The sequence below is a fragment of the Bacillus rossius genome, assembly GCF_032445375.1.
Source record: "Bacillus rossius redtenbacheri isolate Brsri chromosome 9 unlocalized genomic scaffold, Brsri_v3 Brsri_v3_scf9_1, whole genome shotgun sequence".
Taxonomy (NCBI): Eukaryota; Metazoa; Arthropoda; class Insecta; order Phasmatodea; family Bacillidae; genus Bacillus; species Bacillus rossius.
Window position 1 is genome coordinate 18481319 of NW_026962012.1, and position 12698 is coordinate 18494016.

The window sequence follows — 12698 nt, forward strand, 5'->3', positions numbered from 1 at the left end:
AGCCGGCCCGTCAGGCGGGGGCTCTCTCGTCGCCACTGGCGGCCCCATAGAGCAGCTCCACTGAGGGCAACCAGCTGCTCCATGGCGCCACCTCACATCCCTGCACCAGCGCCCTCCAGCGCCCTCCAGTTCAACTGCAGATACGCGGCAGCCTGTGGGTTTCTGACCTGATCACGTCTTATAAATCGATGAACGCCGGCTGCACGCACGAAAAAGGCATGACTCATTGTCACGTTGCGCCTGAGCCGAGCGTGCAAGAACCGGCCAACCACCGTGCGAGAAACCTTCTATAATATCAAACAGGTTAAGGCGGGCTTTTTAACTAATTGTTCGTGATTATATTTAAACAAATTATTTAAATTAAATTTGCAAAAACTGTAAATAATATTTGAAAATTAAAAAGTATGCAATTTTTCATCAATGTTTTCTTATGACGTTATCACGTAAAATTATCGTCTGTAAACCGACTTTACAGACAATCCCCTTTTTGTTCCTGTCTCATTTTTACTCTTTAAACTGGATGCAGATGCATCTGCACAGTAATTGTGCTCAAGGTACTAACATCAATCTACAGCTAATCATGAGCTAGATAGAGTTAAAGAAACAAAATTGCAATGCACAATACCTTTAGGAATGATTTGCTGCACGTGGTGGAAAACAGTGTGATAGTTCAAGGGCGGAGTTGTGTCCTGAGCCATCTTCTGCTGAAACAAGTCAAAACTGCAAAGAACCTACTGCACAATAGAAACTAAACATACCAAGTGCAACCCTGCTGACTGATTATAAACACATATTTTGCCAAACAAGACACATTAACTCATGAGGGTCATAGCGTTTACCCCAGAAAGAAGCTACATGAGCAGGAACACGTTACTGATGTAACTTAACTATAATTGTGCCCCCCCTCCCCCTCCCTGTTGCTCAAATACCATTTAATCAACAGAGCCGCACAAATCATTACGCTCTGACTGGAGTTGCACACAACAACCAATGAAAAATCCCCACAATAATGCAACTCCCATTAAGCCACTGTCTCACACGTCTTAAAATACTAAACCAATCTTGCAGAGTACAAGAATTCTTAACAGGAAAACTGCATAGATGCAGGGTATAGTTACCCGTGCCAAGAATACCAATCAAACATCAATATCTATAATTTTCATAAGTATATGGCAATTTATTAAAAATAAATGCAAATACAAAGCTGTAAAACCTGCAAAACATTTTCCAAATTGGCTGTTCACCACGAATGTTAAATTGCATTTGACATCAAAATTTACTGGCCATGCTATTTAAAGGTAATTTAAAAATACATATTACAAAAATATAAATAATATATATAACACAAGGTAAAATAAGGCAGCTCCAAGCCTGAATTCATATAAAATTGAACTAAGACAAAATTGGCTAGCCAGAAACACCATAAATGATGCCAAACAAAATGTTAATTAAAGTTTATTAATTGAATGCTGCAGGTAATCCATCCTAAAGATCATGTGGCGCAAAGAAAATCCACATCTGAAAGCTGCTGCTGTTGCGCATTCACAAACTTTCTTCGCTGATCAACTACACAATAATTAAACTGGCAGCTAAGTTCAGTTCCTTAACTTCATTCAAATTAGTACCAACCTTGCTCGTAACATGCCTAGACATTCTCAGCTGAATGGCCCTCTTCGCCTCATAAATTCCATACAGCCTAGTTAATATCTGCTAAAATTTGCACTCGCAAAACAATGCTCGTGATAAAACCTGTTGCACTGATGTCCTCGGGATGCAAGGACAAGAGTGTTGCGCGAGAAATATAAAACTGATAAAATTAGACTTACAGTTCGTTTTTATAAACAGGTTCAAATGCTCACAAACCGTGATGCTAAAATCTTGTAAATCAGCCTCAACCATGTTCTCAATATGGTCACACATTGCTGCACGACATTACAATTCCCGATGACCGTCGCATACGTGGAAGACCAGCCCGCATAACCCGAGTCATCAAAAGTTTGCGCTCAACTGCTCCCAATGCAACTAGTCTGCGACCTAAAACTGCACTTCTCACTTGCACAGACCACAGTTACATAGTTGTAGTTACATGGTGAACTGCAACCCATTCTACCAGTAAGCCTCTGGAACTGATTTCCCTGGATTTGTTTAGACCTTTGCTTCAATCTAACGGAGGAGTGAAGAATATCTTTGTTATTGCGATGATCATTAGATCGTTGACGAAAGTGACCAAGAGGCTGGTGATAAAATGGAAGACTCCAGAGATCATAATAATAATATAAAAATGCCAGGAAGATGACAGCAGAAGACATTAATTATGCATCATGGGAAGATCCTAACATATTGGTTGACAGGTTAATACTTGTATATGCTTCGCTTTGTGCAGGAAACTATTCGCACATCAAAGAAATATCCTTCATACTCAAAAAACTCAGAGAAGCTGGCTACATACAATAATGACTTGTATTACTTGCATGGGTGTATTGAATTGAAAAAAATTAATAATATTTTGGATTTCAAAAATGTTTTTTTTTTTCATTTCTCAAAGTCTGATTTCTATCTAATGCCGAGTTTTCGTAATGTAATTTCAAGCTTAAAGATGTAAAAATCATCACCATTGACAGCCAAAAATGGAGAGTAATAATAGTCATACCAGCAATCAGGCCAAGTTCGATAAAAAAAAATGTACATAATTGGAATCATTTGGAGCTCAATATAGATGGAGCAGTTGGAGCACTTGGATCTGATGTAGCAATTGGTGGATTGGAGCAATTTCAGCTGTTGGAACTTTGGAGCAAATTGGAGCATTAAAGCAATTGGCACATTGGAGCAGTTTAAGCAATTGGAGCTGTTGGTACTTTGGAGCAGTTGAAGCCCATTAGAGCAGTTGGAGCATTAGGAGCTGTTTGTACATTGGAGCACTTGGATCTCGGAGCAGTTGAAACCGATTAGAGCAGTTGGAGCATTGGAGCAGTTAGAGCTGTTGGAGCAATTGGAGCATTGGAGCATTGACCTTTGGAGTCAATCCTGTTGGAGCCAAAGACAGTTGGAGCTTAAGACTGTTGGATACCAAAGATATTTGTATTTTTCTTGACAATATCATACAGAGCATTATCAATCAGCTTAGCTACATACGGACCTTTGAAATATAAATTGTTGTTGGACTGTGTATAGCCGTATCCGTTCGATGATAAAGTGAAGAAGTGTTGCTTTCAAGACATCGGCTGCTCTAATTTACAGTTCTGACAATGTGAAGCAGTCTGTTAAACACAGTGTCGAGAAACTCTGTCGGGAATAAAAAGACTATGTAGGCAATGGATATAGTTGGTCTCTGTCTTCAATAAACCAATTGGAGCTAAGAATTAGTCAGTTCAAGCAATGCAGAACTAAATTTTTATAAGATTGCTAACTTTAGTCAGTGTTCCTGTAGAAGAATATAAATTATGTAATAAAATTTATTTTGTAAAAGAACTTGCTGCATTTTATTTTCGAACCTGTCACTTTTTTCGTATTTTTTATTCTATTACATTTTTTTATTGACCAAGGATCGAACCATGGAAAAGATCTCATCGATTCCATCACTACATTAATGAGTGATTTTTTTTGATGAATTTTTGATTTTTTTCCGAGTTTATAGGTTAATTATTATGAATATTCAAGATGACGGTCATAAATGCTTACTGGAGGCTGGTTGGCAATGACAAAATGCTGCTTTTAGGACTTTCCAACGTATTTATTGAAATTATTATTTTTTAGATAAAATTGTTTGCAACACCCAGGAATCGAATCAAAGACAGAAACTTATTAATTTAATCAGTATATAAATTGTAAATTTATTTAATGAATTTTGGAATTTTTCCCAAAATTATAGCTAAATAATTACGAATTCCCAAGATGGCATTCAAATTTCAAGATGGCATGCATCTCAGTAATAATAAATTAATGTTGCACTCTAGCGGCCAAAAATTTATTAACATGATGGTATCGCACTTTAGCACACATGGCGGACATGATGTCATACTAGCTGGCGATATATATGCCTTGGCATTCGTGGTGGGAGGTCAGTAAGTCAGTGGCTTCTGTGGAGGAAGGACCTATCATCATTTTTTTTTACCTCACTGGGTTCGAACCAAGGATGTATGTGCGTGTTTAAATTATATTATATTAATATTTGATTTGTTAATTTTTTAATGAGTTTTTATTTTTTTCCAAGTTTCTAGCATAATAAATACAGATTTTAAAAATGACGGTCGTAACAGAAATTGCAACAATCTAGAAGCCAACATGTGTCCGTAACGAAACGAGCAACAATTATGTCATACAGTCCAAGATGGCGGGCGTAACGAAATGTGCAACATTTCTGGTATCCAAGATGGCGACCATAACGATATGTGCAATGTTGTTTTTTTATATAAATTTAGATTAATTAAAAAATTTTATGTGTTTTAATATTTTTCCCAATTTTCTAGCATAACAAATACAGATTTTAAGGATGGTGGACATGACGTCATACTAGCTGTCGATATATACCTTGGCATTAGTGGTGGGAGGTCAGTCTGCCGTTGGCTTCCGTAGAGGAAGGACCTGATGGCATTTTTCTTGTTTTTGCTCTAGCCGAGTTCGAACCGAAGACTCCATGATGTACGTTCTTTTAAATAATATTTTATTTTTAAAAATGTTTTAATTTTTTATGAATTTTAAATTTTTTCATTATACATAATACGGATTTTCAAGATGGCGGCCGTAACGGAAATTGCAACGGTGACATCATAATTCAGGATGTCGTCAGAGTCCTATCGGAGGCTGTAGATATGGATGCTTAGGCCTCAAAATGGACATATCAAGCCGCTGGCAGGAAGAGTGGACTAGCGCAAGTCAAGGGAAAGAGGTGTAACTTACCGAGCGTGGCAGCCGACATTTGAGGGATAGGCTTAGTAGGGTTTATTGATGCGGATTCGTGCAGGACTTTAATTAATCTGGAATGTTGTAAACACCTTCTTACGAAAACTGATCATAAAATATTTATTTATTTTCCATTTTATTTTATTTACAATTTGACAACTGTCACATGCACACCAAAACTTCTTGAAGAGATTGCAAGCATGTGCACGAAACATACAAGGAACAAAAATTTTTAAAATACTAAGAAAAATGACATAACAAACAATGGACACAGACACAAATAAACATTCAATAAATCAAACTTATTATATCAAAATCCTCAAAACTTTGATGGAGAATAAAATAGATTTATAGAAGTTATAATACTTGGAGGATAAATGATATCAACTGAATGTACACTAATTATGGGAATATCTACATGTACATGATTATCTGCATGAACAACTAAAGAACAAATAGCTAATTATTTTTATTTCCAAGTTGATCTAATCGAAACATATCAAGTAGATGTTTGACGACTGGAAAACTGGGAAACTCTTGTCGCAGTGGGTAATTCACGGATATGAAAGCTATCATGTTAATGGTAACCACTTGTGCCAACACGTGACTGGGGCACGTGGACCCGGCTACAGCGCCCTCTCGGGGTCGCTAGGCTTGAAGTCCCCTGTAGTTGTCTGCCCGCTATCCTTACCACTGGACGGTCGTGGCGGGTACACGCGGTCACACAACACAGTATTTACAGCTCAAGTCAAGATGATATTTTGTTTGCACAAGAATGCTGCACGTAGTTCTCTCCCTCTTAAAATACTGAATAAAAATGCCAACTGCAATAGAATGGGCTTACGGCGGACCAGGACACCGCCGTGACCTGGTCTAGTGGTTACTTAATGACATCAAATTCAAAATGTCGATTGAGATATTAAATAATTAATTAAACAGTTGGCCGCCAGTAGCGGGCCTCGAGAACACAATGAAAGGTATTTGAGCAATAATTAACATGATGGTTGTTAGCTGATCAGATATCGCCGAGGTGCGACGAAGCGTCCATCTGCGAGCGCTTGGTCTGCGGTCCGGGTGTCATGGCGACCGGAAGCCTCGACATTACCACTTTATATGAGAGAACCCTCCAAGTTCTTAATAAAGGATTACAACTAATTATAGCATTATAATCACTCACATGTATTAATAATAATAAATCATTGAAGTTCAAAAATAAACTGTCCACGTAAGGGTAGGCATGGCGCTGCTCCGTCCTTACATGCTACCTGCAAACATTGCTGTGCTTAAGGGGCTGGAATAAAGATGTAAAGTAAAAATGACAATTAATGAAATCAGGCGATTGTGGTAAGTGGCACTGGCTCTAAGAGTGTCTCTTGCAGGGCGGACTACACACGCACGCACGCACACTCGCTAGCGGCAGGCTCGAAACAGAGGGGAGAAGGGTCTGAGGTGGAGCAAGCCACATCGGGCTCAGGGAGGGCGTAGTCGCAGTCGGCGTCTATTAGCCTCCACCCCCCACCCTCTGGCCGAAGAAGCCCGATGTGGCACGACCTTACATGCTTGAGGAAGAGCAACACTGGCATACTTTAGGAACCAACGCCTGAAACAATAATGGCGACATCCATTAGATGAAATCAAGATGGCAGTCTTCACCAAACCAAAACAAGTTGGCTGCCTCAGCAGACGCTGGAGGTTTGATCGTAACAAAAAAAGTTAAGGTGTGTGACGCTCGAAATTTTAATAGTATCAAAAAGTGCAACACGCAGGAGTTGAGTGCTCGATACAAAACATTGTAATAATAATTCAAAATGGCGGAATCTAAGATGGCCACCAGGATTAAAGGTCAAGGTCATTCAATATGGCCGCCGGAAGTGATATTATCCAATATGGTCGCAGGAAATGATGTAATCCAAGATGGCCAGCGGAAGTGACGTTATGAAAGACTGCCAACGCGGCTCTCTGGCAGTGCATCAGGACCAACATAATACACACACTCACAATATATATCGTTTAAGAAAATATTTTGCTAGTGAATTACAAGTTCGACACTACATACTACAACATTTAGACATTTGACAATGCTTTTATGTAATCTTATATTATTCTACCTTATTTTTAACTTCACTGAGTAGTTAAACTTTGTTTTGCTTATTACTCCTTGATCTCTTTAGCATAGCATTTTTTTTCTCTTGATGAATTTTTTTGTTTGCATTTAGTCAATTTTGCTTTTTTCCTCCATGCTATCCACATAACGTGCATAGACAATTTGCGGTGCTATAGCACGGGATTTGTGATTTTAACTGCTTGAACACCTCCTGCATATATCACTGCACAATAGCCCTTGTCTTATGGCACCATCCGCTAGTCTAATTCCTTCCACGTTCAAAATAATTTGTTGGTTTTATTCTGTAGCAGAGTCTCCAATCGTTGATGTGGCAAATCAAAGTAAAAGTTTCGCCGCAACTCCAGAACGTTATCTTAACACGTGTCACATTCCTTACATCTGCTGCTGAGGTTCGCCCATACATAAACAGCGCTAAAAAATGGTAGGCACTGAGTGTAGTTTTCCAACTAAGCTGTGAACAGCCCTCAAAAAGAACCGAATACACAGCTGAGAAATGGCATAAGTGCCTCACAGTTTACCCACGATGAGCAGTTTTTCAACTAAGCTCTTTTCAACTTGATAGACAAACAAATAATAATTCCCCCATAAGTTAAAAAAAAAAACGATTTTTTTCCCGGTTTTCCCAGCACCTGGTTGATTCAATGTATCCTGATTTTCACGGTCGGGAGGCCACCCTGCAGATTGTAGTACAAAAAAATGTGTTTTCAGCTTGTTTGCTGTGTTGCAACTCTATCACCTACATTCAGAATGGTGATTTTTATAGTTTTATAGGTATGTTTTATGTCAGAGTCACTACGTTAAATTAACTGGACTTTATATAAGAAAAATGCAGGAACATAAATACGAACATAAATATGCTGTAAAATGTTTTCAAAATAATTGCATGTGAATTAAATGATTGTCGTCCATGAAAATATGTGTCCAGTTAAATGAAAAAGACAGCCTAGGTCCATCCTGTCAAGCACAATTAACTCTACTTTATATAAAACAAGTCTAGATTAAGCTGCTCGCTGGACTAGGCTTAAGTTTTCAAGTCTCGGTCCATCTATAATAATTAAAAGTACTCAAAAATGCTACTTTCACAATATTTACAATAATTTATTTTTCTATGGAAAAACTGATATTTTAGCAAAACAATTTTTTTTATATATCAGTCTCTGGATACGTAACAAAACCCTCAATAAACTATTTCATTACCAAAACAAAAAGTGTAAACCACAGAGTGAAACATCGACTCTGTATTTTTTACATTTACGTATGATATTTTCTTGTTAATATTGTTTTCAGTAATTCGAAAATGACAATACTATAATTTATATATAATGTTATTTTTTAAGTGTCATTTAACTATGTGAGAAATACACTATAGCATATTTAGATAAGATAATCAAAGATAGAATGACACAAGATACTGTTTATATCCGGATGTGTCTTTCGTGCATTTGTGCAGAAAATACTATCAATTGACAATTAAATAGGAAAACATACATTCAAGACATAATTATTTCCTTTTGAAGTCTAGATTGCCGTATTAATAATCTAAAACATACCGCAGGAATTCATTCCAAAACTGAGAAAAATTACAATGTTCTGAAACAAAAATAGCAAGGATGTATGTTTTTTGATAAAGGTGAATCATGAAATAATCCGCAACTTAAAGAAACCTTAAAGACGTAAATAAAGACAACTCCTATGTGAATTTTCTGCAAAGTATTACCGTGTGATTTTAAGCCAGTAGCACATTAAAAAAAAGTATTGAGTTGAACGAAAATAACTGTCCAGTACAACATATTTGTCTTTTGAGTTGAGTCAAGCAGCCACTACTTGCACAACTCACGCAGGGGTGCAACAAAAGGGAGGGGGGCAAGGGAATTTGCCCCCCCCTCTGAAACCTTGAAGTGGGGGCAAAATCAATTTTTAGATAATAAAACTATTTAAATAGCACCATTTTCCACCTTGAAATACAAATTTTCCCGGGGGAGGACCCCCGGACCCCCCGCTTCAATAGGGGGGATCGATGAGACTTTATAAAAAGGTATATTGCCCCCCCCCCCCCCCTCCTTTGGAAATTTAGTTGTTGCGCCCCTGAACTCACGCCATGGAAACCCACGTGAAGACAGACACACGAAGATGATCTACGTACCGCCACGTACTCCCTGTTGGCCTGCGCACGCGCTGCCAACTGCGGCACCCACGTGCCGTGCGGAGGCACGTACCAGTTGGTGGAGGCCAGCTCACGCAGCAGCAGGGTAGCCACTACGCCCACGTCCCCCTGCACGGCGACACGCGCCGCCACACTGTTGTGCAGCTCCTCCGCACACACGTCCACCTGCACACACGGCAAGCACTGCCTACCCAGCACACACAACTGTGCCCTGCACGGCCACACTGTTGTGCAGCTCCTCCGCACACACGTCCACCTGCGCACACGGCAAGCACTGCCTACCCAGCACACACAACTGTGCTGCCAATAGTGATTTTCATCACAATTTTTAAATTTAAATTATAAATTATTATTTTATCAGTCACTTTAGAGCTGGAATTCCAACTTGTTCACCCCACTGTAATCTCCCTCTTAATTTTTGTTCGGCTAGTTCCTCGAGTCGTTCCCAGCGCAGTATCTGAGAATTTACTGATCCTTGCCAGGCTAGCATTCTGTCTCAACTTTTCCCTGCCTCAGTGCATGACCGCAGATTGAAATTCACCCCAGCTTTCGTGACCATGTCCGCTTGTGCCTGCAGCTTCACAGATCAGCCCGTTTCTCAGAGCTTGTCTGAGGTGAGCACTTACTTTCATGACCTATTCTAATGTTCCAGGGCTGTCGAGCACGTATAGGTGCTCCAGGTAAGACATTTCTCTCGAGCCAGCACCTTCTCTTCCCTCTATCCCACGAATCGCTGCCCACAGCATTGACCGGTGCTTAACCCTGGCTAGCGACGGCATGTCTCAAGGTCTGGACACTGGTGTTCGAATGTACCGCCTCTGACCTCTAGTGGCGGAGTTGTCTACAACTTCCCTGGGTGTTCGAGTTTTTGCTCAACACAACTGCCCTCTAGCGACCTACGCAACAAACGTTTTCTTGTTTTTCTCTTTTGAGCCACCAGAGCACACCACCAGTCTCCTCCATGACAGTTATAAATAGGCATAAATTCCTGCATAAAAGGGGAATAATCGAGGAAGATAACGAGTATCGACCACTCACTAAAACAGCATGTTTATCCTGGAATCATGAGGAGTCTCGCCAAGGTGCCCACAAAACTCGACGCAAAATTACCGCGGTGGACGCTGAAACACTCATTATTTATAAAATTAACAAGCCTTTAACCATAACACTGACTGACTGACTGTTTACTAAAAGTTAACTAAAAACAAAGTTTGGGAAAAAAATCCCTTGACGAGGCGACTACATCTTAGTTGAAGTAGTGAAGTCTAATATAGTTGAGAGCTGGCCGAGGACGATGCAGTCAGTCGTAAGTCGCACCAAGAAGTCCCTGGTATGGCACCTGTGTTGCTTAATTAAATTCGACTCTTCACTTTGAAAGGAAGAGATACTTCGCCTACAGGACCGAAAGGTTCCGAGGGAGGGGACGAGAAATAGCTCGGCGCTGCAGTTGGCGCATGATCGCAGTGCTATCTACTGGGGAGTGGCAGAAACAGAGATGAAGTTGACTCTCACATCTCGAACGAGACTACTTCAAATACATGGGGCTTATGGTGGCATGGGGCTGGTGGTCCTGGTCAGGCAAGCAGGGGTGAAATTCAATCGCCGATCGTGGGGAGAATACGAGGTAAGATGCTGGCCTCTCAATGGATCGACAAGGTCTCAGATACTGCATTGGGAACGGTCCGAGAAACTAGCCGAACAAAAATTAAGTGGGAGGTTACAGTGGGCTGAACAAGTTTAAATTAAAGCTCTAAAATTACTGTTAAGAAGATAATTTTAAATACAAATTTAAAAATTGTGCCGAAAATCCCTATTGGCAGCACAAAACATTGCCCTGCAGAGCGACATGCATCGCCACACTGTTGTGCAGCTCCTACACACATGACCAGCGCTCACAGCAAGCACTGCCTATACAGCACACACAACATTGCCCTGCATAGCGACATATGCAACTACATTTATGTGCAGCACGCACTTCTAACCCTGCACACACATCATTGTTTGCACTGCGACATGTGCCTACACACTGTTGTGCAGCTCCTCTACACACAGCACGCAATGCCTGTCCAGCACTCAGGGTGGCCACTTTAATCGAGATACATAATCCAGTGTTTTCCAGGTTTTGTTTTAAAGATTTTCCAGGTTTTGCAATCAAAAGTAAAAAATACTAATTTTTTTAATACAAGATAACACAAAGCAATAATTTTAAAACACATGAAATTTATAGTACTTAAATATAAACCAAAAATGCACAAAAGTGATGCATTACTAAAAACAGGTGACAGTTTACTAACTACTGGCATAGTGAATAAGGGATTTTTAGTAACTTCAAACTTTTTGCACCCCCTTAACATGTGATACAGCATCATACACTATTCTTTGAGCTACAAGACTTTCCTCAGCCTGATTCTCAACCAAGCAATCAGAATTGACAGAAAAACCACACTCTAAGGATGCATTTCCGTGAGATAGGATGGGAAAATGCTTGATAAATTGTAACAAATTTGGGAATGTTTTGCCATATTCCAATATGATCTGCATATAAAACCAATCTAGATGCTAACTAGTGAGACAGAACGATTTCCTAGCTCCTTTCACTGAACACATTTGCCAAAATACTCTGTGCTCATTGTAATTTTATCAGCAAGGGATCCTGGAATATGTTGCTTTTCAACAAGAAGTTCCAGGCTTGACCGGAACCTCTTTTCAGCGAGGTTCTGGTTACTTGAGATTAACTCTGAGTTGACACACGAGATGTATCTGGAATACAGTAAGCAAGAGATGAGCCCCCTGAAACTTCCTGAAGGAAGTCAATATAAAATGTTCTACAATCATTTTTAAACTGTAACACTTCCTTCTCAGAAACATGGCCTCAAACTTTCCGCAAAGCATCTGTTGTGACAAAACCAATGTCTACCTGGTTTTCTACAAGAAGATTGCCTTTTTCTTCAAGTCTATACTTGAAATTGAATGAGTTATTTCCAGAACTTCTCTTTTAACTACTCTTTGAAGCACAGTAGTTGTGAGTGCTTGACGCGTTTAATGAAGGAATGGCATCATGGGGTTATCAGTCTGAAACTCTTTCAGTAAAGGTTCTACAAGCTCTGATGATACAATTAATAATGTGAGCTTGTAACCAATCAATCCATCCATCAAACCATCCTTTACAGCACTACAAACAATCATCAGAGCAAAAAAACTTCTTTTGAATTCAGGATATGTTTGACTTTGCCTTTGTTCTGGTTCTCAACAGCTTCCACACATGTCTTCATATACATGGCAATATTTCAAGAGTCCTTGTAGCCACTTTCTAATTTTCAACCCACCTAATGGAGCATAATTTAAGGGGGAATACATTGGAACCCTGGGCATGACATGAAATCTGCTCTGCGCAGAGAAACATTCTTGAAATGAATATACAAAGATCTGAAGAAATTTTCCAAAAACCATGCAGTCTTCTTCGTTCCATCCTTAAAAGCACCATGTATAACATGAAGACCACAACTGTCA

At 39.7% G+C, this 12698-nt stretch overlaps 1 protein-coding gene across 1 annotated transcript in view; it reads right to left on the reverse strand.

Moving 5' to 3' along the window:
- Window positions 1-12698, reverse strand: part of LOC134542661 (2-hydroxyacyl-CoA lyase 1) — a 103511-nt gene that overhangs the window by 43730 nt on the left and 47083 nt on the right. The window contains exons 6-7 of the mRNA XM_063387085.1: window positions 9168-9353; window positions 626-701 (exon numbers count right to left, since the gene is read on the reverse strand). Of these exons, the coding sequence (XP_063243155.1) occupies window positions 626-701; window positions 9168-9353 (262 nt within the window). The remainder of the gene's footprint in view (window positions 1-625; window positions 702-9167; window positions 9354-12698) is intronic.